This window comes from Epargyreus clarus, unplaced genomic scaffold (assembly GCF_041222505.1).
Source record: "Epargyreus clarus isolate Ecla_fem2 unplaced genomic scaffold, WU_Ecla_fem_2.2 ptg000002l, whole genome shotgun sequence".
NCBI lineage: Eukaryota > Metazoa > Arthropoda > Insecta > Lepidoptera > Hesperiidae > Epargyreus > Epargyreus clarus.
In genome coordinates this window covers 4,707,915-4,732,922 of record NW_027332210.1, presented here as the reverse complement: position 1 = coordinate 4,732,922, position 25,008 = coordinate 4,707,915, and the positions used below count along the sequence as shown (strand labels likewise).

The 25,008-nt window shown below is 34.1% G+C and overlaps 1 protein-coding gene across 1 annotated transcript in view; it reads left to right on the top strand.

Annotated features, from left to right (window-relative positions):
• The first annotated feature begins 234 nt into the window (after positions 1-234).
• LOC140746402 (uncharacterized) overlaps positions 235-25,008 on the top strand; it is an 87,853-nt gene continuing 63,079 nt past the window's right edge. The window contains exon 1 of the mRNA XM_073078538.1: positions 235-842. Coding sequence (XP_072934639.1) covers positions 320-842 — 523 coding nt within the window. The 5' untranslated portion in view covers positions 235-319. The remainder of the gene's footprint in view (positions 843-25,008) is intronic.

Here is a 25,008-nt window from a genome sequence, read left to right as displayed (position 1 = left end):
CGCGAGCTAAATTAATCACACCACGAATCTCGCCCCCAATCCAGGGCCGGATTAAAAAGTTTTATTGGACCGCCGATTGTGACAGCCCGACGTGCCTAGCGCTTCCCCGTCGGCCAATCGAAACGTGCCCGTTATAGCGTACTGTGTTCCGATTGGTCGCACGTAGGTACGCCACGCCCACCACCGGTGCCCGGCCCAGGGCTGTCACACGCCACGTCAGTTGACCGAGGCGCGTCGACCCGTCAGCCGTATCCCGCGTTACTGTGATCTAACATCCGATATTTACTGTGACTGTTGTGTGATGGATGTGAATTGAACGATGGAGGAGGAGTCGATGTCCGGGCACAGCTGTTCCGAGGACGATATCAGTGTTGGGCGCCCGTCGCCGGCGCCGTCGAGGTCGCCGTCACCCCAAGACTACTTCAGGCCGCTGAAGAGATTGAAGATGGCTTCCGAGCCGGTCGAGGAGAGACGAGGCGAGGGCGTGAAGAGTTTCTCTATCCTGGACATTTTGTCGCACAGTCCGCGAACGCCGCCGCGTATAGTGCGTCCGTGGGATGCGTCGGGTTTTGAGAGGTTGCAGCGGTTGCAGCGCTTAGCTGGTGCTGCGTTGCTGGATGGGGAACGCTGGAGATTAGCGGCTTTAGGGCTGTTGAGGCCGAGAGAGATGGCGCCGGCTGAATGCTGTGATTCGGCGTCGGAGAGGTCGTCGTCGGCGTCAGATTGCTGCTCGGAGCCTCGCCGTGCTCCTCAACCAGGGTCCAACGCTCCACACACTCCTCTCGATGCTCTGTTCCACATGACAAGCAAGACCTTCGAAGCCAACAATACTGACAATGGAGGTAAGGATTTTAATATAATTTATTTCTAGTATTTTATAGAGCCTTGTGTTTGTTTGCACGGATATTAAATTTAGTAATTGCGGGTGCATTTTCTTTGAAATCAATGTGTGTTTAACTTCATAAATGTCTAAGACCATACGAAAAATTATACGGACTACCACCCTTATTTCAATTTGTGGGTTCTGGTTTAGCTCACTTAATTTTTCGTTGTACTTTTCTTTAGGTTTTTATTTTCTTTATCTATTATATTTTCTTTAGTGAGCCTGAGTAAGTAGGTGGTACAATTTTAAAGTAAGTAATGATAACTTAAATTTAGGTGTGTTTAAGCGAATTTACATGCCCAAAATCACTATCCATCTGAATAATTCTATCTTCAACTTCGTATTGAACATTTGAGTTCCAGTAAAAACTTTAACACTTCTTACACCTTTTTTTTTTTTTTTTTTTTTTTTTTTTTTTTTTTTTTTTTTTGTTTACGAGGGGGAAACCTTCAAAAGGTACCCGGCGCCGTGGGAGCGACGCAGGGTTATGTGGGATTTTTACCGCACTAAAACCCCCCCGGTGGCCGTCCTCGGCGCTGCGTTGAGGGCTCCGGGATCTCCAAAGGAACGCAACCGGAGTCCTCTTAGCGCGTTGCCCCGTCGGGCTCTGCCCAGGTGAGCTTGACGCTCGCCACACCGTCTGGTGCGTACGACGGTATGCGACCACACATACCGCCGCCCTTCCCGGGGTCGCTTACCGGGCGGTTCGAGCTACCCACTCTTGCCGCCCGCAACCCCGGAAGCCCCCTTTTAGTCGCCTCTTACGACAGGCAGGGGATACCGTAGCCCTATTCTGGTCCCGAAACTACAGGGACAAACACTTCTTACACCTAATTAGATATTTATATTTTTTCTACTACAGCGACCAACATCGCCACAATTATTTCTACTTATAACATTAGTGTTTACACTTTTTTGTAGCAAGAAAAATGTGGTTAGCAAGGCAAATGCATGCATACCCTTTTAAAAGGGAAACAAAGAAGCTTACATTACGCGTTATGATAAATATTCGCATTCTTCCAACAAAAGCTATCTTTAATCTTCAGAAATTTAATCAACACAAAATATGATTGAATTCGTCAGATCGATTACAGGTGCGTTGATACTAACGCCCGTTTTTAATATTCAATCTATCCGATTGTTGCGTACTGAGAATAGAAATTTGACAATCTTGATCACCAAGTTTAGTGTATCCCCACGTCTCTACCTTAATTTGATGAGGCATTCTTATTGATGGTTTTATTTCGTGATACTTATTCGTTTCCAAATAGGTAGGTACATGGGAAATGCAAAAATAAAATGATTAGAGAAAAAAAATAAACCAATAAGAATTTATTTTTAATACCTGTATTACAACTACAATTCGTTACGAAGATTTTTATCGTAGAAATATACAATAACTATCATCATATCTCGACAATACATATAGCTGCGTGGTAGAGTTCCAAGACTCTACCAGTGATAGGAAATCTGTCATAACCCATAAATAGGTTAGATAAACTAAAATACATTAATAATCAATACATAGTAAAAATATACCTCCTGAATTTTATAAATAATCTTGTTTAAATACCTACTTATATCTCTAAATTAAGCAAAATTTTATTTAAATACTAGCTGACCCGGCAAACGTTGTGTTTCCATATAAATAAAAATGTTAAGGGTGAACAACCCTTATCACTTAGAGGTGTGAAAAATAGATAGTAGCCGATTCTCAGACCTACTGAATATGTCAATAAAATTTGGTGAAAATCGGAAAAGCCGTTTCATAGGAGTACGGTAACTAACATATTGACACGAGAATTTTATATATAAGATATTAACTAATGTACGTACAACCATATATAGCTACTATATTTTGCACGTAAGATAGTTATACTTAAGTATGTTAATTGTAGAGTCATATAATGTCAATGTGACAATAATTCCATATTCCGAGAAATCTAAATGACTCTATGTCCGTCAATATCCATTACCCACACTTAGTATAGTAATATTTACTTAGTATAGTACCTACCTAATACCCATTTACTAAGTATCAATGAAGATATAGACGCCTTATGCATACATTTTGTTTGCATTTGCTATTACGACTCTATTCCAAACACCCACATCTTAATTCAAGGATTGCTTGATCGATCTAAGATTACAGATTAATCTAAACGACAAAATGATTATGTCAGTCTACAAATAATACAAGTTATTTGTTCATTCAAAACTATATATTAATGAGTCTATTTTATTAAACATTTTAGAGCTCATTTTGTTTAATAATTAATTTTTGTTATTTTATATTTAATATAAAAGTATTAAATCAGTTAGGCTTAAGGTTTTTATAATAGGTACTAAAATAAATTAAATGTAATGTAAACTAAACATAATTTAAAAATTTAATAATAAATAACAATAAAATTAAACTTATAAAATAAAAACGTCGTCCATATCGTTTAAGTATTATTTTTATGTTAATATAAAATTAATTGCACTTTATTGTTATAACCTAAATATTTCAGTTAAAGCCGTATTAATTTTATTTCAATTGTATTTTAATATGTTGACATAATATGTAATAGGTAGGTATATGCACCTATTATTAATTATTTTAAACCGAATAAAAACTAACAACTATATAAAAAAGCAATAGTATACAATTAATTACAATATAGGTACAATTGCTTATGTTTTAAGCAACTCCGTTTAAATATAAATAACCTAAAATATGTAAATATATTTGAAAATATGTAAGTAGGCAACACACTTAATATAAAAATAAAATATTTTGTTATGATGTACAAAAGAGCAACAGTATAAAATATAATCAATATACTACATTACATATTGTATTTCTAGCAACTCTGTTTAGATATAGGTAAACCTATAAGTAACTTTCAAAATATGTAACTAGGCAACTAATCAACATAAAAAACCTCCCAACCCCACAACATAGTTAATAATATGAATATTAAAGGTAGAAGCGACTTGTTCACACATAAATCACTCACATACATAACCTGTCTGCACAACAAAACTGTCCGTGTGATGAGGGCAATTTATAAAAGGAAATTGAATGCGCGTCATTATTAACATTTCCCTGTATTTCCCGAGTTCCGCCGAGAAAGTTGGAACTGTTCAGTGCATTATGCTGTGAGCTACTGTCATTAACAGATGAATACTGGTATAGGTAATATATGCATGGTATACTTAAAAGAATCTCCTTAGGTATTGTACTTGTAAGGGAATTAATAGAGAGACAACGAAGAACTTAAAATAAAATAAGGAAACGTAAAATTTAAGCACTTTTTATAACATAGGAGTAGCAGAGGAGCATGCAGTCCACCTGATGGTAAGTGGCTACTGCCCATGGACATCTGTAATTAACCCCAGTTTTTTTTATAATATAGGAGTAGCAGACGAGCATACAGTCCACCTGATGGTAAGTGGCTACTGCCGCCCATGGACATCTGTAATCAACCCCAGATAGGATTAGATATTCCCACCTGAGGTCGGCCAAAGATGCGCCGCTACCCCTGAGGACTAAGCTGGAACGCCTCGGAAAAGCCTGTTGCCCTTACCACACCCTTCAAAGCGGAACACAGCAGCGCCTAACACTGCTGTTATTAGGTAGAAATAGGTGTGGCGGTGGTGCCGCCGGAGTCGAACCACAAAGGGTTCTACTACCATCAAAGATAAGATTAGATCCCTACCCGAATTCGGCCACAGATGCGTCGCTACCCCTGAGGACTAAATTGGAATGTCCCGGAAGAGTATGCATCCTTATTAACATTTCCCTGTATTTCCCGAGTTCCGCTGAGAAAGTTGCAACTGTTCAATGCATTACGCTGTGAGCGACTGTCATTAACTGTGTTAGATGAGTATGTAATGTATGGATGGTATGTAGTTGAATAAATCAATATTTTGGTATTGTACATATTATTTTTTTAATCTTTCTACCTCCGGCATGGTGGCTGCAGACTTTTTGTATCTAAGTTCTCTTTCATACCATTCTCGCTTATATACTTCATACTTTATCTTTTCTATCTTTCTTAACTATTTATTTACGCTACTGCGCGTTCCGTAGACCGACTGATACCGCAGGACTTGAAGCAAAAATTTAGGAAGTTTTGATTTTATTAACACTTTTTTACAAAGAAAACTATATCAATTAATATGGTACCCAAGTACCTACCTAAAAATGTTTATAAATCATCTCTTAAGATTGCTTTGCTTTGCTTCATTTGGCCCATGGCTTAAGAGGACTAATATGTTTAAAAAATCAACCGTTAGCATTATAAATATTTCACTATTCCATTCACTCTTGAATATTTCCAATTCATTCAATCTTCAATATGTTGGAATTCATTCCAAAATATTGAAGATTGAATGAAACTTTAGATACAAGAGTCAATGTAGGTTTTCAAACCTACATTGACTCTTGTATCTAAAGTTTTATCAAAACCGGTTTAGCCGTCACACTAACTTATATTCGGTTTACCGAGGTCGTGACTTGTCATAAATTTGTAAGACAATTGAATAATAATTAATGCGTAGGATGATCTGCCTATAACATAGGTACCTAATTAGGTAGGTTAGAATCTGCATTATGCCACATATAGGTACGAGGTACTCGTATATACCTATAGAGGTAATTGCGAAGGTAAGGTACTAAACTGTACCTACTGCTTAAATAATAATCATGAGGTACTAGGTACATCATTAAGCATTAGGTACTTTTACTTATTTAATCGAAATAAAATACAATTAATAAAAATAAATGTATTTAAATTTTTATAAAAAATATTCTGGAAACTAAATCTGTTGAATGCCTACTATAAGCTTAATTATTAATTTGTTATTATTTTTTTTTTAATTTTTAATATAAATTCATTTAAAAATTATTAATTACTTAACGTGTAAATAATTTTATTTCAACTAGCAATTAAGTGTTTAAAACATGTTACAAAATCAAAATTGCAACTGAGTCTCTCAAATCAATTATAAAATTTAATTATTAAACATTGATTATTCTAAAGGAAAGCAAGCTATACATGACAATTTAAAATCTCCTTAGGCTCTGTGCACACTAATTGTTAGAACGGAACGTAAATTAACTATAGAAAGGGAACTGTTAAATATGAGAGCGGATGTACTAGAAAAAGGTAATACTGTAATGTTTGCGCAAGATAAACACGTGCATTATTTAGAAAAAATATTTAATATAGGTAAATGTACCTAAATGTGTTTTTAACTGATTGCAACAGAGCTGCTTTAATCTGATATTAACTGTTTAATAAAAATAAACCTAAGTCATGTAACGCGTTCATAAATATTTTGATTTACATAACATTAAAATTCCCATCGACGTATTTTAAAGACAGAATATTTAAAAAATGGGTACCTAAATAAACGATAAATATGTTTTAGGTATTTTAAAAATACAATAATACAAATGCCTTGGAATTGATAATAACAAAGCCGTTACTAACATTACAGCTCATTGATTTCAAAAATTGATAAAATCGGCGCATTGTCTTAAGATCGCGTTCGCGCGATCCAATCGCAACACGTAGAAAGGGCCTTATTGACTAATGATGGGTCCGATGATAACACCCATTGCTTATTGATTATACCGAAGACAAAGAGATATGCTAACACGAGCGATATCTGCCTGTTATTTCGAAGGTGTTGCCATGATTGCATACCGGCGGAATAATTGAAAGATTTTTGAAAGGCGCATCTGCGTCTTTCCCTGTCATTACGCGCGCCATTTTTTTATTGTCATCGGCGATTTCGATTTTTAAAGTGCTATTGGAATTGTATTGGACGGTTTAGGATTTTTTTTTAATTTTAATAATGAGGTTCTTTTAAGACTGCAATAATTACTTATAACAATTACCTTTTGTTTATCTTCCTAATGTATTTAATTTAATTATTTTCCTATTACATTATTCTCAAAAGCATTGCATATTTTCAAAAAGTTCGTTAACATTTCTACCTGTATTTCATAAAAAAAAATCTGTTAATAATATCTAAGTCAAAATCAAAACCTAAATCAATACTAAATCCTATTAATTAACAATACTAAGTGTATTTTAAATGAAACCTAGAATGTTTCTAGAGCTCTAGACTATAACTAGATTAGGTAAAATAAATCAAATATCTCTAGACAAAAACTTGTCAAGCGTGTAAAAATCGTATTCGCCATAATCTTTCAAAATTAAACCTCATAATGAAGGGTGTTTACCAAAATTAACCACTTCATAAAATAACAGAACAAATCAATGAGCTCTTAAAGACCGAAAGTTACACGCAGTCGCCGGCTCTTTTGAAAAAAACTAAAATTGACTACTTATAAAGCGTAATTTACACGCATTTTGCAAAAACGCCATTGTTGCTGGCACAAAAGAAGACATCACAGCCATTAACAATGGGGATTCCAAATTCGAACATACGTCAAAAGAGGCGGGAATTCTATGCTCCATATGTTACGAGATTAACATATTAAACGGAAAACTAGTCATTTGTCATTGGTTCTCGGTTAGATGGTTGATTGAGGAAGTCATTTCTTGCATTCAACGGAAATAATATTTTTTCAACATCCCCGTACACCGCGGGACATTAGAGATTATCATTCGGAGAAATATCTATATTACTGGCCATGCATTAAATAAATGAGCGCCTATCACCTGTATGTGTGTAATTATCTGTATGAAATAGGCATAGACAAAACAGCTCAGTGCGTTTTTCTTTTTGTCTGTCAATCTATTTTCTTTTTTGCTTGACTGCAGACGGTGGATAATGTTATTCGAGCGTTCTTATGGATATACAGGGTGATTTTTTACAGCGACACTATCGATAGTGGAATAATATAGGGGGTGTATTTTTTTTTCAAAGTTAACTCGTTTGATTCCCGGCTAGGGAAAAACATATTAAAAAAAAATAATGATGCAGTTTTAGTTTTTATCAAAATCGGCCTCGTAACTCCTTTCAGTATTTTTCGCTAATCCTTATAGTTTCGGATTTGGCCCTGAAGGCCTATTTGAAAAATTCATCCTGTATATGTTTCATTCTTTGGCACATTCTATAGCCTAAAAACCTTGACGGATTTTAACATATGAGGAGTCATTGGAATTGTCCAAACTGCGTCAGATTTTTGTTTTCTTTTTTTTATTTAATTTTATTGTTAGGTTTTGGTAACTATTGACAAATTTTAATGGGATCGATAAAATTTGGAAAATTTATGATTATGGTCAAAGTTTTAACATTGAGCGGCCAGTACTTACGTACGTACATGAACAAAAACAAATGATTATCCCCATACTTTTGTTAAAACATACATTAGATCGAATAGCTAAATTGAGCTATTAAATGTATATAAAATATGTATACTTAATGAATGCTGTGTATTTTAACTATTTGACGTTAAAATATATGTGCAGTATTGTCCGAGGTATGATAAGTGGATATTTAAATCTATGAACAGTAGTTGAGTATGACATTAAGTATAGTTATGCGATGTAATCTGAATAATGGTGTACCTATGGGGACATTAAATTGTTTAGTAATTTTCAGGATTTTTCCTAGGTTCGGTGCGCATGAGTTCGCGTAGTAAGTAAATGTGATTCGCTACTGTGTAAACAGGTTTAATTTATATTATATTGTTAAATCTATGGTCTACTAGCTGACCCGGCAAAAGTTGCCATATAAATAAAAAAAATTAAGGATGAACCCTTATCACTAAGGGGTATGAAAAATAGATAGTAGCCGATTCTCAGACCTACTGAATATGCATATAAAATTTGGTGAAAATCGGTACAGCCGTTTCGGAGGAATGCGGTAACTAACATTGTGACACGAGATTTTTATATATAAGACTTAAAATGTAGAATGCTTATTTATAGGTGTACCTAGGTACGTATTTGTTCTGATGACAAATGTCTATAAAAATCGAACTTAATAGACTCTACAATTTTATGGCCTAAATTGAATCACACTTTAATTTGTTATATTTATTCTAAAGATACAAGTGATATTTTAATGGCATATTGTCATTTTGGATTTCAATTTTAAAAATATGATTAGCATTGCTATGTAATATTATTAAAATATTTTTTCATTTATTTTCTTTCTTTTTATTACCTATCCGACTAGGCTTAACTTTTATGTAATGGTTAAGTATTTACACAAGATAAACCTTTTAAAGCTATACTGAACTTAAAGAATTTCCATACACGCATATTTTGACTATAGTACACAATTCAGCACATCTATGTAGGTGTGACTTCTCAGTGCCCTAATTAATATCATAACCGAAGCATCTCCAATTCTATTAAAACTGCATTAACAAAAGGTGCGCTTCATCTAAAAAAACTAAACCATTACGTCGACACTGCACTATTCGGGTTATTATATTTTATTAGCCCACAAATTATTCCTATACAACCACTTGTGGGGTCCGCAAAGGTGTCAGTCCTGGCACGTTAGTATTACCCCTATTAAAAAAAACGGAGGCAAAAAGCAAGCTCCCGCCATTATTAAGCCGCGTATAGACTTTTACCGATTATACGAAAAGAAAACGCTGACTAATTGATTGTGAATGGGCCTTTATTAGATTGGAAACTGATGGGGCGCTTGCAGAATGTTTAGAAATTTAATTCGCTATAGTTTGATTTATTTAGTCCCTTTTCGTATATTAATGGCTTCCGTGTTAAATGTAATTAGTTTTGGAATATTAAACGTGTTTAATTGTGAATCGATATTGTAAATATTTTTTATACGATATGTTGGTAATGTTAACTGATTAATTAGTTTTTATCACTTACATATCTATAAAACAAAGTTGAAACGCAGCTATGTAATTTAATTTAATTTTTAAATCAATTTAAATAAATTATAATTGATCCTGAACGAATCATAAATTGACGAATATTATACATGGTAACACATTTTCTTTAATTTTTTTTTTAATGTTATTTAATAAGTAACATGTTTAATATTCTCTATCAAACAAAAAATTAAAACAATTTTATACCTCTGTCTTTCGTATAAAATTTTCTTTCTTTACCATCCGTCTTTGTGATTTTCATAACACAGTTTTAGGGTTATTTTCGTTAATATTGTAAGGTTGTCCTTTTTTGTTGTTATGCATTAGAGCAAGGCAGGTGAGGTGACCTCTGTTAATTTAATTATATCATTCGGATACACCTTCATCGCGTCCTATCTCTTGTCCATCTGTAGATGTATTGTTATACGTTCGACTGAAGAGAGTGCACCTTTTTCTGGGTACGTTCAGAAATATAAAATTGGGTTGGAGGGATTATTACTAATTTTGTGATATTCAGTAGATAGAGAAGGTAACCGTTGATAAAATTATGTAGAGCATGTTTTCGTCATGTATCAAGATATTAGTGTAAAGCGTGTTTTCATCATGAATCTATAAGATATAAAAAAAAATATGCTCATATATTTGATGGTGTAGGAAAGTTTGAAAGCGACTAAAATATAAGTAGGTAGTTTTAACTTTAAATTAATATTGTTTTCATTAAACGTACGTAATTTATTAAATGTTTTTAAGAATATTTTTTAGAAATAGGTAGGTACCTATAGGCAAAGATTTACTATAACACGCATGTATAGTGCATTTAGTTTTATTTGGTAGGCAGGTTAGGTACCTATTAGATAAGCGAAATGCAAAATATAGGTATTAATTATATCAATTGTTACGAAATGAAGGTTATTTATTATCTATTTAGTTAATTTTCATTAATCTGTAATCAATTCACTTACCTTTATTTAATATAGATCAGTAAATCAACCTTAGTTGACAATTGCGTGAAAACCCCATTATGACGATCTATCTATAAAACCGTTAACTCAATTAAATCCCACAGTAGGTAAAGGTGTTCAAAAGCCAGAACAATCAAAAGCTCGCACCCTTCCACCGAATATAGTGCAAGATATTACTCCGGTCGGCAGCTTCATTATTTAATGACCCCACATTTGGCCGGACACCCCAAGAGTGGAATTATAGGCCTGTTTTTGTAAATAAGCCGCCGGGGCCTTTTGAAAACGTTATTTGTCCCAAATTGATGTTCGCGTTCGTTTGGGGCGGGCGAGCTATGACTAACTTAGCGTTAGGTTTGAGAGGAATTAATGTCTTAGTAATGTGTGTATAAACTGATTAGTACGGGAAAAAGATAGGTATTTATATGGTACACTTTGAAAAGCTAAAAACTTAGATATGTGTAAATATAAGGGTTCTTTGTGGTTTAACTCCGATGGCACTAACGCCACACCTATTCGGTTTTATAGCAGCAGTGTTAAGTGCCGCTGTATTTAGGTTTGAAGGGTGTTTTAAGGGAGACTAAGTAGGAACGCCTCATATAGAGGCGTTCCTACTTAGTTCTCGAGGGTAGCAACGTACCTGAGGCTGAAATTAAGAAAAAGTCAACCATCTCAACTTAATGATGCTGTGTTTAAGAGCAAAACACGTGTACCTACGTGGTAGTATATGCCTAATAAGATAAGTTAAGTAATTATATCATCTACACCATATTATATATATAATCTGAGTTAATTACAAAAACTTACATTGTAATAACTAATAAAAGTAATGCTAGGTACCCATTAACGATCTGTAACTGTACCCAAACAGAAACATGCTCCCGGTATACGATATTCAGGCGCGACGTTCAGCGAGCGGCCAAAAAATTAAGTTAAAATTTAGTTGCATGATTTGACGTTAACATACAAAGTAGGTACTTACTTTTAACAAAGCAAATTAAATAAAAGCTTGTAATAATAAAAGTTACAGGTACAAAATGATTATCATCTGATCGGAGCGAGCTGCTCGCGGTACGTAGTCACTATCGTTTTGGTTACAGTAACTGCAATGGTTTTAATTACGGATCGCAAGTGGGTACACAGCTTAAGACATACTGAAGGATCAGTGTTGTCAGATCAAGTAACATAGAAACCTGTGAACTGACACATAAATAATTAACAGATAAACGCATGAAACTTGTTACATATGCAACCGTGTGACAGTATTGTGTCCATCATTATTATATTCTGAGTGTCGAGCGTAATTATTTACCCGTGTTGACATAATATTAAAGATATTTTTTCTTATTTTTAATTTGTGTGAAGTTTTTGAAGTGAAAACATCTTTAAGCGCATTGGACACTTTTTGAGCGAACAAAAACATGGAACTCGCGATCGTCACCATCTCGTCGTCACCGAACGTTTTATGATCCAGGATTAAAATTTAAATTGGTCATTAACACGTCCTTACAAACCAATAATAAGTAAATACATACACTATACAATGTCCATGGGCGGCAATATCCACTTACCATAAGGTGGACTGCATGATCGTCTGCTACTGTTGTATTATAAAAAACACACTAGAAACACCTTTTAATACGGAACCCTAAAAATCGCCCGAGTCTCTACTCAAAATTAACGCATCCATGACTACAAGCTTAAAACCTTAACAGCATCGCAACTTTCCACTTGTCAGAATGCAGCGAACCACACAACTAAGAATAAAGCATTCTTATCAAAATTAATTATTGCATTAATTTTAAAGCGTACTTACAATAAATTCTCACATATAATAGCAGTCATGACAACGCGTTCCGGTCGACAGTCTGGTAATATTAACATGAGCATACATTGTAAACTATGCATTTTATAATTGCAACCCGCAATTTGCGACCTGTTATTAGCGTGCTAGGCTGGGCCTGTGGTTTCGCTCGCTTACTTTGCTTACTTATGTTATTTGTAAAGCGTGTGTAAAGCCCATAAGGTATACTTTTAACTCTTATCAGTCTTTTACAGAATCTTAAACAGAAATACTGTTTGGTACACGTCTCAGAATAAAAAATATCGACTATTCTATCGAGTTCCTACTGATAAATTAATTTACATTTTATGCAACGAAAGTACAAAAGTGCTACATTTTTTTTATAATACATACTAATAGTCTTTATTATAAAATTCTCGTGTCACAATGTTAGTTACCGTACTCCTCCGAAACGGCTTCACCGATTTTCAACAAATTTTATATGCATATTCAGTAGGTCTGAGAATCGATTACTATCTATTTTTCATACCCCTAAATGATAAGGGTTGTTCACCCTTAACATCTTCTTATTTATATGGCAACACAACGTTTGCCGGGTCAGCTAGTAATAATAGATATATAATATAACTAGTGGTCTATAGGTAAACGTAGGTGGTAAGTAGCCACGGATATATATAATCAAGTCCAGATAAAATTTGTTTTACCTGAAGATGACCACAGATGCTACCCTTGAGGACTAACATCAAAAGAATAACATCAAAAGGCCTTGGATTAGTCCGGGTCCCTCCTTCAAAAGCGGCATTTAACACTGCTTTATTAGGCTGTATGTGCTATTATAGATGTATGTGTGGCGGTGGTGCTACCAGAGTTGAATCACAAAAGTTTCTACCTTCAAACACACCTCTTATATCTTTTTTATACATTCAAAGATACACAGACATTTATAAAATAATGATGACTTATAACTCATTAAGGTCACATGATATACCCACTATTATTATAACGTAAGATAGAACTAGATCTATGTGTAATTATCACGACTTTGTAACCACACAAAGTGTTCAGCAAGAAGAAAATTATGAATTGCTTTGAAATTAATATCTACAGGTTGATGAATGATAATGATGAATGATACATAGTGAGTTATTATACGAGTAGCTATGCTCGCAAACATATGAAGATATGTAGGTAGGTACTTTATTTCTACCTAATAACAGCAGTGTTAGACGCTGTGTTCCGGTTTGAAGGGTGTGGTAAGGGAGACAGACTTTTCCGAGGCGTTCCAGCTTAGTCCTCAGGGGTAGCGGCGCATCTGTGGCCGACCGCAGGTAGGAATATCTAATCCTATCTGGGGTTGATTACAGATGTCCATGGGCGGCAGTGGCCACTTACCATCAGGTGGACTGTATGCTCGTCTGCTACTCCTATATTATAAAAAAAGGTACTCACACACATATTGTTAGTATTAAAGAAAGACATTCAATTATATAGTGGAAGTAGTCCCGATATGGCCGTAAAAGTTTACTCCATGACTTATTTCCAATTGGTTTAAAGTAGTTCTAAAGTATATGTCAAGTATAATTCCGAGATGGAGTCAGTGCGAAGCGGAAAGGAAGTTAATGTATGAAAATCTTAACAACATTCGCTCTTTAGCCATTTTTATACATATTATATCTACCTAGTATCTTTAGTAATAGATACTTTTAAACACAGTTTATTTAAATATCATTTTTCTCGACATAATATTTATTTGTAATTTCAAAGATTAATAATTATTTTCAAGGTTTCTTAATGTTTGTTTCGGTTTATTAAGTTAAGCCAATTTTAATGGGACTTTTGCTAAAATATAAAGAAATAAACAGGAAATAGTAGGTTCAAACAGAAAATAGTATAACATTTTAGCCTCTAAAAATACATTTCAGCGTAAAAAAAATAAAAAAGAACAAATTCAAAAACCACGCATGTAGAGCCATGTAGAGTTTATAATAAAAATATCACGATATCACCTGACACCTTTCGATACAAGATATTGATTTAGATAAGGATCGATATCAATATAATCGATTTTAATTCTCCTTTGGTATCGCCGACGTTTGGGTAATTATGTGCTTTTAGTGGGGTTTGTGAGTTTTGGGTTGGGTCCTCTATAATTGGTCGAAATCGTTAAAATGACCCTATTTCCGATACTGTTTGGATTAAAGGTGAGGGAAAATACATTATGTGTTTTTTTATGCGAAGGATTATGTAAAAGGCTGGAACTTTATGCAAAATCATTAGAACAATACACATTATTTTGTTTTATTTCATTCAGTATTCGTTTTCTAAAGTAGGTAGGAATTTCGTGCGTTTAATTGAGTAGGTAAAAATTGTTCTAAAAATTACAATTTTATTTCCACTTTTAAATTAAAAACCGTCTTATTACAGATACGTAAAAACAATTATTTTTAATCTTATTGTTTTTTATCGATAAAAAACATCATTTTTAGGCAGCATACCTACAATAAATATTTTAATAATTGTTCACATATCACATCTCCTAAGTATTTTATGCACCTACCGTGGGGTCAATTTTACGCTGTACACAAAAGGGCAGAAATATTAAAGTAACTTTAATTATTTAATAGGCATTCAATAAACAATACTAAAATATTTTATAGTATAAAAAAGCCAGGTGGTTTGCACCATATACTTATTACTTAACATCAAAACCCATCAGAATTAAAATTTCCTCACAATTGCGGTGTTGCCACAATTTAACGATTAAATAAATTATTTTAACAATCGTAACATTTAGTCCGAAACCCTGAAGGCAATCAAAAGGTGGCTTGCGTCTTCACTTTCCAAAATTAAGAATATCATTCAAAAACATCACGACTCGGTCATTATTAAGCATGCGATCCATATTTCATCATTCATTCAATATAAAATTCCATGTACAGTACAGACAATAATGCGTCAGTTCTATACGAAATCTGCAAGCATTTTTCGTTCTTTCGTATATTACAATAAATATTATATTCGCGTACACGATCGTAACACATGGTAAGTACCTTTTGGTTCGTATAACATCGCGCCCCGAATTATTTTCTTATTGATACGATTGTTGGCGAAAATGGCTTTCAATAAAGGATCGACTTTTGAATTGCACAAAAGATGCTTCAATTGAATTCGTATTCAGTATTAAGTCCCCTCGATTTTAGCGAGATCGCTTACAGTTATGGCAATGCTGTGAAAGTTATATATTTTATATTAGGTACGTATTATTAACAGCATTATTTATTTTACAAGTACACTTGTATTCTTAGGTAGATGTATTTTGATGAATAATAGGTATGCTTTGAAGCTTAATAGCTTAATAGCTTTGAAGTTGAAATAGATCATCTACTAAAATTTTAAACAGTTTTGAAACTTATAAGTTTCATGAATACAAAACTCGTATATTGATATGTTCATGTTTGTTTAAATACATTTATATATACATACTTAACATACATCTATCTATTGATATGAATACCATTATATACCTACATTAATGGCTTTAGAGTAGGTACATCGAAAAACTAAAATTATCTGTAAAAACCGATACTAACATATTATTAAATAACTTTCAATATTACCTACCTAGGTAAATGTTGTATTTAGCACATTTTTCGCGATAAGGCAATCAATTAGCATCGATTTTCTTCACTCGATAAAACCGTGACGATAAGCTGGGGCAACACTAGTTAATTGAATTATTGTTTACGTCACTAATATGTCACAGTGTTTAGACGCGGCGGAGCTGTGTTCTGATTGGTCAGTTTACTGCAATGGCGGATAAGTAGAATGTAAATAATAAATGGTTAAATGTAACACATACGTTTATTTTAACGGTTATATTTCAAATCCATGGTAGCGGTTTCAAAATTCATATAACGTATAACTTATTTTTTTTAGTCTTTTGAATTTTTCGTAATGGCAAGTACCTAATTATTTGTTGCAATTATGATGAATAAATGGTAAAATGCAAAACCTATCGTAGTACATTATATTAAAATGGTGTTCGAAAACGGTATAGTATAGTACCTCTCCTCACGTTACAAAATTGTATTTTAATTGCAGCTTCATTTCTATTCCAGAAGGTCCGAGCTTTTTAAAATATATATAAGCCAGAAACATTGAAAACAAGAGTGTCAGATTAAGTTTTTAGCAGAGACTTGGGCAGATAGAGAGAGAGAGAGATCTTTTAATGTCATTTTTATCATGGAATTTACCATCTACCTAGATCGATATAATTCAATATTATAATATTACCGTAACTAAACGCTTTAGCATAACCGTTTCCGTTACACAAATCATTTCATCGAAACTGTTTTCCCAAAATATGACAAAAATTGCTACTACTTTAGACGTACTATTTTGAGCGTTGTCTGTCAGTCAGTACCTAGTATTAGTTTCATTAAATACTAAGGTATGTGCCCATAATAAGTAGGTATGAAAAGGTCTAACCTTTACCGTTTCAAAGTCGGTCATAACGCTAGGTAATAATTTCGTAGCAATAAATTAATACGAGATTTAAGTCGTCATTAATTAACTTGACAGCTGACGTGATAAATGGCTTACAAATGTCAAAACTAAATCCGCACTGATTTAAACTTCATTGAAACTGACAATAAATACAATTGGGTACAACCTTTTGACTACGTACCTACCTACCGCAAACATTTCTACCTAATATCTTAATTTTCAAAATAATTATTTAAGGATATTGCTTCGTAGTTCACAACGCTGGCCAGTTTGGATTGGTAAATTTCACACGTTTTTATTATCATATGGAAAATAACATAAAGGAACGCATTTCTACCGTCAAACAGTTTTTGGTGGAATGGAGTGGATGTCGACTCAGGAAAGAATCTCTCTTCTAAATCGAGTGAGTTACAGATGATCATGGGCGGCAGTGATCACTTACTATCTGGTTTTCCGTATGCTCGTTACCTTCTTAAATCTTATTAAAAACTCTCAGTCATGTAGACTTTCTTATGATGTTTTCCTTCATCGACAAAGAACGCAATATTTATATCTAACCTAACCTAACCTATCCTAATACGCATACAACTTGAAAACATTGATCGTGTCTGGAATAGATTTGTATAATCCGCATAAAATTGCTAGTCCGCTCTGAATATAGAAATGAATCGCGTCGCCATAGCGAATTGCATGACTACACCTGCTCGCAATAACTTCAGAGCGGACTAGCAGTTTGGCGCGGACTATACTTTAGATTGGTAGAGATCAAAACTCACATTCATTTTAATCTAAGTTGTACTAATTACAAAGCCAGAGACATAGACTGCTGTTTTTAAACAAAATTACGTAGAAATGACAAAAGTATTATGAAAACAAACCGTAATCATTACATCAAGTTACCTTTGCTAAACAAAAGCTGTAGCAACTGCAAAAGCATTAAATATTGCAAAATTAAAAGCGCACTCATTTTCGTCCGACTTATCTACAAAATTGAGACACAGAGGAACACAGACGGCACTGTGTCGACTAAATCTTGGGATTCTCTTACAAAATATGCTCTCTGCGGTTCAGTTGGAATAGAGGATTGCGTTAATGCAAACCGCATTCAATTTGAGAGAAGGAAGCCACGACGCAATTTAAATATTTGACAGCCTAATGCTATGGATTATGGTGTAGTGACATATCTTGCATTCATTTTGTAGTAATTCATCACTTGTTTACTGATCGAAGACATCAAAGGATCGGCAGCCATATACCACCGCACCCATCGGAATATTTTTTTACATGACAACTAAGTTTTACTCTCATTTTCATATTCGATATACTGCGCCTTTTTTCAGTTGTAATCCAGGTATTTATTATTAGAAAATAAAACATTAATTATAATATTCAATATACACATAGGTCTAAAAATACCGCTACCTGAGAGCACTTCTGAAATCTCAGACGTACAAAAACAAATGCCTATCATAGGTAGGTAGGTAGGTACTTAATATAAAAATAAGTCGCTATGAAATATCCCTAAAACCACCTTAATACTGAATGTATATTAAATTTCGTAACCCATCTCTACAAATACAAATGAAACTTTTATCTATACTAATATTATAAAGAGGAAACCTTTGTTTGTTTGTTAGATTGTAATGAATAGGTTCAAAAACTACTGGACCGATTTTAAAAATTCTTTCACAATTCGAAAGCTACATTATCGACGAGTAACATAGGCTATATTTTATATAAAATATATTTGATAAATAGATTTTGAGGCGATACAAAGTTTGCCAGGTCAGCTAGTTAGAAAATAAAACATTAATTACAATATTTAATATACACATAACTACAGGTCCATAACTACCGCTACCTGAGAGCACTTCTCAAATCTCAGAGGTACAAAAACAAATGCCTATCATCGTACTAGAGGTAGGTAGGTACTTAATATAAAAAAGTCGCTATGAAATATCCCTAAAACCACCTTAATACAGAATCTATACTAAATTTCGCAACCCATCTCTACAAACCCAATAAAAACTTTAATTTATTACAATTCGAAAAACGATACATTTCCTTAAAAACAATAGGATATACTAATCAATACTGACTGAATCAAATCCGATTGCAATCTTAACTGAAAACGTAATTCTATTCGACTGGACTATAAATAGGTAGGTATAGTCTTTGTACGCAGTTGTAGAGCTAATACTGGCACAATAACTAGTCGATTTGCTCGATACAGTGGACGGTGGCTGCGTCGTAAATATAAACCATTGTTGTTCTAATCCCGACTTGACTAATCGACTAGGGCGTTTCACACGAGCTGTTGGAACGCTGCTTTTATTTCATACATGTTTAAGGTAAATGTAGCGATAGCCTTTAGAATTTAAAATGGATTACAATAATAGAGTTAGTTCGAAACTCGATCTGTCAATCGGAGGATCCGAAATACGAATCCCAGACAATCACAGACTTTTTTAAATTATGTGCGTATAATAAATTAATGTCTTGTTGCTTAAACGGTGAAGGAAACAATTTTGAGAGAACTTGCTTGAGAATTCTAAGAAAAAGTTGTCAAGGTTGTGTGAAATATTTAATACGCACTTGACCAGTGATAGACAATAACCTAAATCCTTCTAGAAAAATTCCATGCCCAGCAGTAGGACTGTTACAATACAATTACTGTTACAATAAAACAACGAGAAATGCCATCTTTCATGCAATTAAGACTATTTTACACACGCCGTCAAATTTCTACACATTCTTTTTTCTTCAACTACTTATTCTATGCAATCAAGAGTACCTTTTTCGTCATTCGTCATTTTAAATATAAAGGCTACACATATTTTAAACAATACTAACCTTAAGGCGTTAAATATAAATCGGAATACACATTTGCAAACGATACTAATAACTAACTAAATATAAATCGGAATGCTAGTTTTGCCGCCCGACGTTGCCGCTAATGACGCCGGTCGTGTGACGGGTCCTTACTGGGCGAGGTAATCAGTGCTAATAATAGAGCAGGCTTAATTAAACACGCTTCCAGTCCAGCTGGGAATCAATATTTAGTTGGTGAACGTAGCAGACAGAAGTCCAAAGTTGGATAGGTGACCGTTTGGCTAGCACGTAAGGCTGAGTTACATTGAAGCAGCATGGTAGATTTCATTTTATATGCCTATTCTTGTCGTGTCTTCCTTTGCGAATCAATGAGATATAAAAAGACCCACAGGGAGCAAAACAGTATTAGACGAGCTTGCTGCAACCAAATCTATATAGAACACTAGTTGTATGTGAAGCCGATCACAAATGCGATCCCAGTCCTGAGGACTTAAATGGCCGTCTCATATGAATGTGAATGTGACATTAATATGCACAAAACAGTGGTTTAGTTTGACATAAATAGTTGTATATTATAAAAAAAAACATCCTCGCCCCTAAATGAAGTTATAGCTACACGAATACTACCACTACTACTCCCACACCCCGGCCTTTCCCTCCGAAGAAAAATCCTGCCTACAAATTCCTTACCTAGAGAATAGTCATAGGAATATGACGTATATATGCGTAAGATGTCGTGAAATGTCGAGGTCACGTGGCATATTAGCAGTTATTGATGTCACAATCGATGTCATCATAGATACTTAATAACAGCTTAAGTGAGCATTGTTTTATGCTACTAAATGTCTAAAAGTGTCGAGTGACAAATTGCTCTACAATTTATTCGCAATTTTGAACATGCTGTATATATTGACATTCAAATGTCATTTAATTTATAAACATGCGTGCGATATAATACACAGTTATATACAGGATGATTTTTTCAAGTAGGTACGTGAATGGCGAAATCCCAAACTATAATACTAATATAAAGATTAGTGAAAAATCTTTCAGTATTTTATGATATATGACATTATGATACCGATTTTGATAAAAAATTAAAACTGCATCACTAGATATTTAAAAAATTCAAAAAAGAAACACTCTGTATTGTTCGACCATTGCATAAAGTCAATGTCAGTGCAAGTTGCGTATTGATAAACGACAAAGTAAAGGAAACAGCTAACTTTTAAAGCGAACAATTTTTTATCAGTGAACATACCTACAATATTTATTAAAGTTAACGATAGCCTTCTTATAGAACTCTTGAGCTAGTTAAAGAATGCACAACTGAACGTTAGAGCATTCTTTTTAAACCACCAATAAATTATAGCAGAGTATAATTGTATCTCCGTACAAAGGAGTCGAGTTTCAGGTACTTATCTGGACCGGTTGATGCATGCGCCGCCGGTGGTCGCCTTCGGAACTAATTGTGGTATTAACCTGATTATTGCTTTGACTGTACCAGCTTAATACGCACTTTTGGGTAATGTGGTTCCTTATTAGCTTTTATGGGCCGCTAAAATAGTTTCGGTGTAATTTCTATGTGTAAAACCGTATATCGATACCTTAATTCGCAAATCAGCGAACTCCACTTTTTGTCAAAATGCTTTTTTTTTATTTATTTTGATAATAAATGGCGTTGAACGAAATCAAAATAAATAAAAAAAAATATTTTGAAAAAAGTGAAGTTGGCTGATTTGCGAATTAAGGTGTCGATATGATAACTCATACAAAGTGGTATCAATTGATAGAGATCTGTCTTGGACCCCAAGAAACACATCTATCTTATTTCAAATAATGCGTATTAAAATAAAGCTTCTGCTATTGATTTAATATGACAAAAATGAAATGAGACCTAGACCCAATCCTAAAAATAGATACTTTATCTAAAGTTACTATGAGTAGGTAGTTTTCGTCTCGGAGTTGCCCAGTTTGATGGACTGAGGGGGTCATTCTTACTTGGAGAGGAAACCCATATCTACAATTAAAAGAACAAGATCTGTATACCTACTTTCTACTCAGTAGTGTAGATGTAAATTTTTTCACACAAACAGCCACCTATCCAAACACCGATTTCCTTCTTATTTAATTTGACATAATATTTATATTGACTTGGCATAACAAATCAATTAACTTGCACTCATTGATAAATAATGAATAACATCATCCAGATAGGTAAGTATTCATTCAAATTACACGAAAAAAATTGTTACGAAACTATAAACTATTAAACTATATACATACTAAATATTATTTCTTAGCGCATAGGACGAGAGATCATAATAAACTTAATCGATAGCCGTGGAATAAGTAATTAAGCATTGCATTGACTCTGATAGACAGCAAAACTCTACAGACGCCATTATTATTAACCAATCTATCCAACTTTACCAGAGATCGAAATTTGACAAAGTCTAACTATTTAGCGATAGTCAGTAGCTGTTAGGTAGGTATCGAATTAGATTTTAAACGCACCAAAGAAACTTCTATGAGACACACCTATTTCTGCCTAATAACAGCAGTGTTAGGCGCTGCTATGTTCCGTTTTGAAGGGTGTGGTAAGGGAGACATTTTTCCGAAGCGTTCCAGCTTAGTCCTTAAGGGTAGCGGCGCATCTGTGGCCGACCTCAGGTAGGAATATCTAATCCTATCTGGGGTTGATTACAGATGTCCATGGGCGGCAGTAGCCACTTACCATCAGGTGGACTGCATGCTCGTCTGCTACTCCTATATTATAAAAAACACTTCTATGAGACAAATCAATCAATTTGCCAACAAGAAACGTTGAAAACAATCTGTAATAAAAACGAAATATTACACAAGGATCGCTAATTCTAATGACACCATGATAGACCTCAGTTGAAGGATTTTCCATTAATTTGTTTATAATAACTAGAATTGATTGTTTCTGTGATTGTTATTCGAAATCAATTAGTCACATTCCGGTCAAGGTTTTGTATAAAAACATCACACATGGAGACGTAATAGTTATGTTATTGTAATAAATTAATTCATTGTTTTATTAGTTTTATAGCACTACGAAAATTATATATGATTTTAATAGCTTGTTTCTATATTAATTGAAAATTATGAAATGAGTCGCATAACATTATGTCAGTACCGACCTTAATCTTATATATAAAATTCTCGTGTCACAATTAGTTACCGTACTCCTCCGAATCGGCTTTACCGATCTTCACCAAATTTTATATGCACATTCAGTAGGTCTGAGAATCGGCTACTATCTATTTTTCATACTCCTAAGTGATAAGGGTTGTTCACCCTTAACATTTTTTTATTTATATGGCAACACAACGTTTGCCGGGTCAGCTAGTAACGTATATAATAGTGAAAAGGCTGTGATAGCCTCGTAGTTTGAAACTCGGCGTCTATCTGGAGGCATAAGGTTCAAATATCAGACCACACACCTCTGATTTTTCAAAGTTATGTGCTTTTAGAAAATAATGTACAGTTCCTTTACCGGTGAGGGAATACATCGTGACGAAATCTAAATGTTTAAAGGTTCTTTAAAAACGAATGTCAGAGGAGTGTGAAGTAACCCATTATAGCATCTGTGGAACGTGGTAAGGTATGATCTAATCCTTTTACATTCTAAGAGGTAATTTGCGTCCTGAGAAGAGCGGTAATGAGTTGACGAAGAAGCAACTAGTAAAAGTTACTCTCATCAATATTATAAGGAATACAAGCAATATAAATTGCCATAATTCTTTTTTAAACCTTAATACTATATAGCTGAATATGATCCGTGACCACCGACAAGTCATGTTCCATCTTCATAACCAACCACAGACAAACACATATTCTCTATGGCCAGATAGTCTATGCTCGGATAATTAAACATGGCCACCCTACTGAAGATTGAGCCATTTCAACGCCGCCCGCGGACCGATGCTATCTACATCGACCATCTTGCTCTTATTGTTGTACTGCCTCTTATTTTGATACAACCGCTCATTATGAATTAGAACCGCTTTACCCGTTAAACGGCACTTAAGCGGGAATGCGGGATAGCTCGAAATATGAATTCCGATGCCTCGTTTTTTAATCTGTGGATTAAATGTTGCCAGCGTTAATGTTTTCCTGTCATTGATAATAAGTAGGCTCAGTCTGACATTTTATTTTTCTGTACCCTTACCATGAGTTTTTACGTTTTGACAAATATGACTGTTTTGGTATTTGTTTACGTATTGGCCTATACGATTTCCTAACTCTGACACAATCCGCTAGGGGCGCTGATTGGAAATTGTATGGGCAAATACGTAAACAAATACCAAAACAGTCATATTTGTCAAAACGTAAAAACTCATGGTAAGAGTACTGATCATTGTTACGTTCTTTTTTTAAACCTACCAGTAGATACGTGATCCCTATATCTAATTAATAAGTAAAATAGTAGATACCATTTTTATTTTATCTTTTTAAAACACTATCCCAAGATTTTTTAAACCTACCTACAATAAAGATAAATAAATTAGTTTTAGTAATAGGTATATGTATCACATATGTAATATTGACATTTTATCTGCGGAAATATCCAATATAAAAAGTTTTTTTTAAACTACTTAGATTATCTTTTTGATATTACAAATAGATATTAATTCCAATACTAGATATTCTGAAATCTTGGTTGATCCTCAAAGATCAACCCAATACTAAAAGTACCTATGCGTCAAACTCTACCTTGCAGCGTAGAGTTAAGGCCGTAAAATACATTAGTATAGAGATGAGAGAGCCCGAATCGAACCCGTACGAAATCGGGCTTAGTGTCAACACTTCACGGATGATGGCTCCAAATGAGGATTGAGTACAATAGCGGTGGCTTTGTCGCTCAGTTCGGGGTTACACGCCTTCGCTCCTTTGTGCTTCGTTTGCTTCACTCGATCGTAGCACGTGGCTTTCGATAATTTTTGTAACGTTTGTCTAAAATATGTTATAATCGCATGAGAACTGTAATTGCAATCTGTCTAATTTCAAAATTATCCGTGTGATAGACAAACTTCTAAAAATTTTTTTGTCTGTTAATCTATTTGAAAGGATTTCATTTAGATGACACTAAAACTACTTAGATACGTCATCTCTATACAAATAGATATAAATCCCAATAGTGACTCTGAAATCTTGGTTAATTCGTAAAATATCT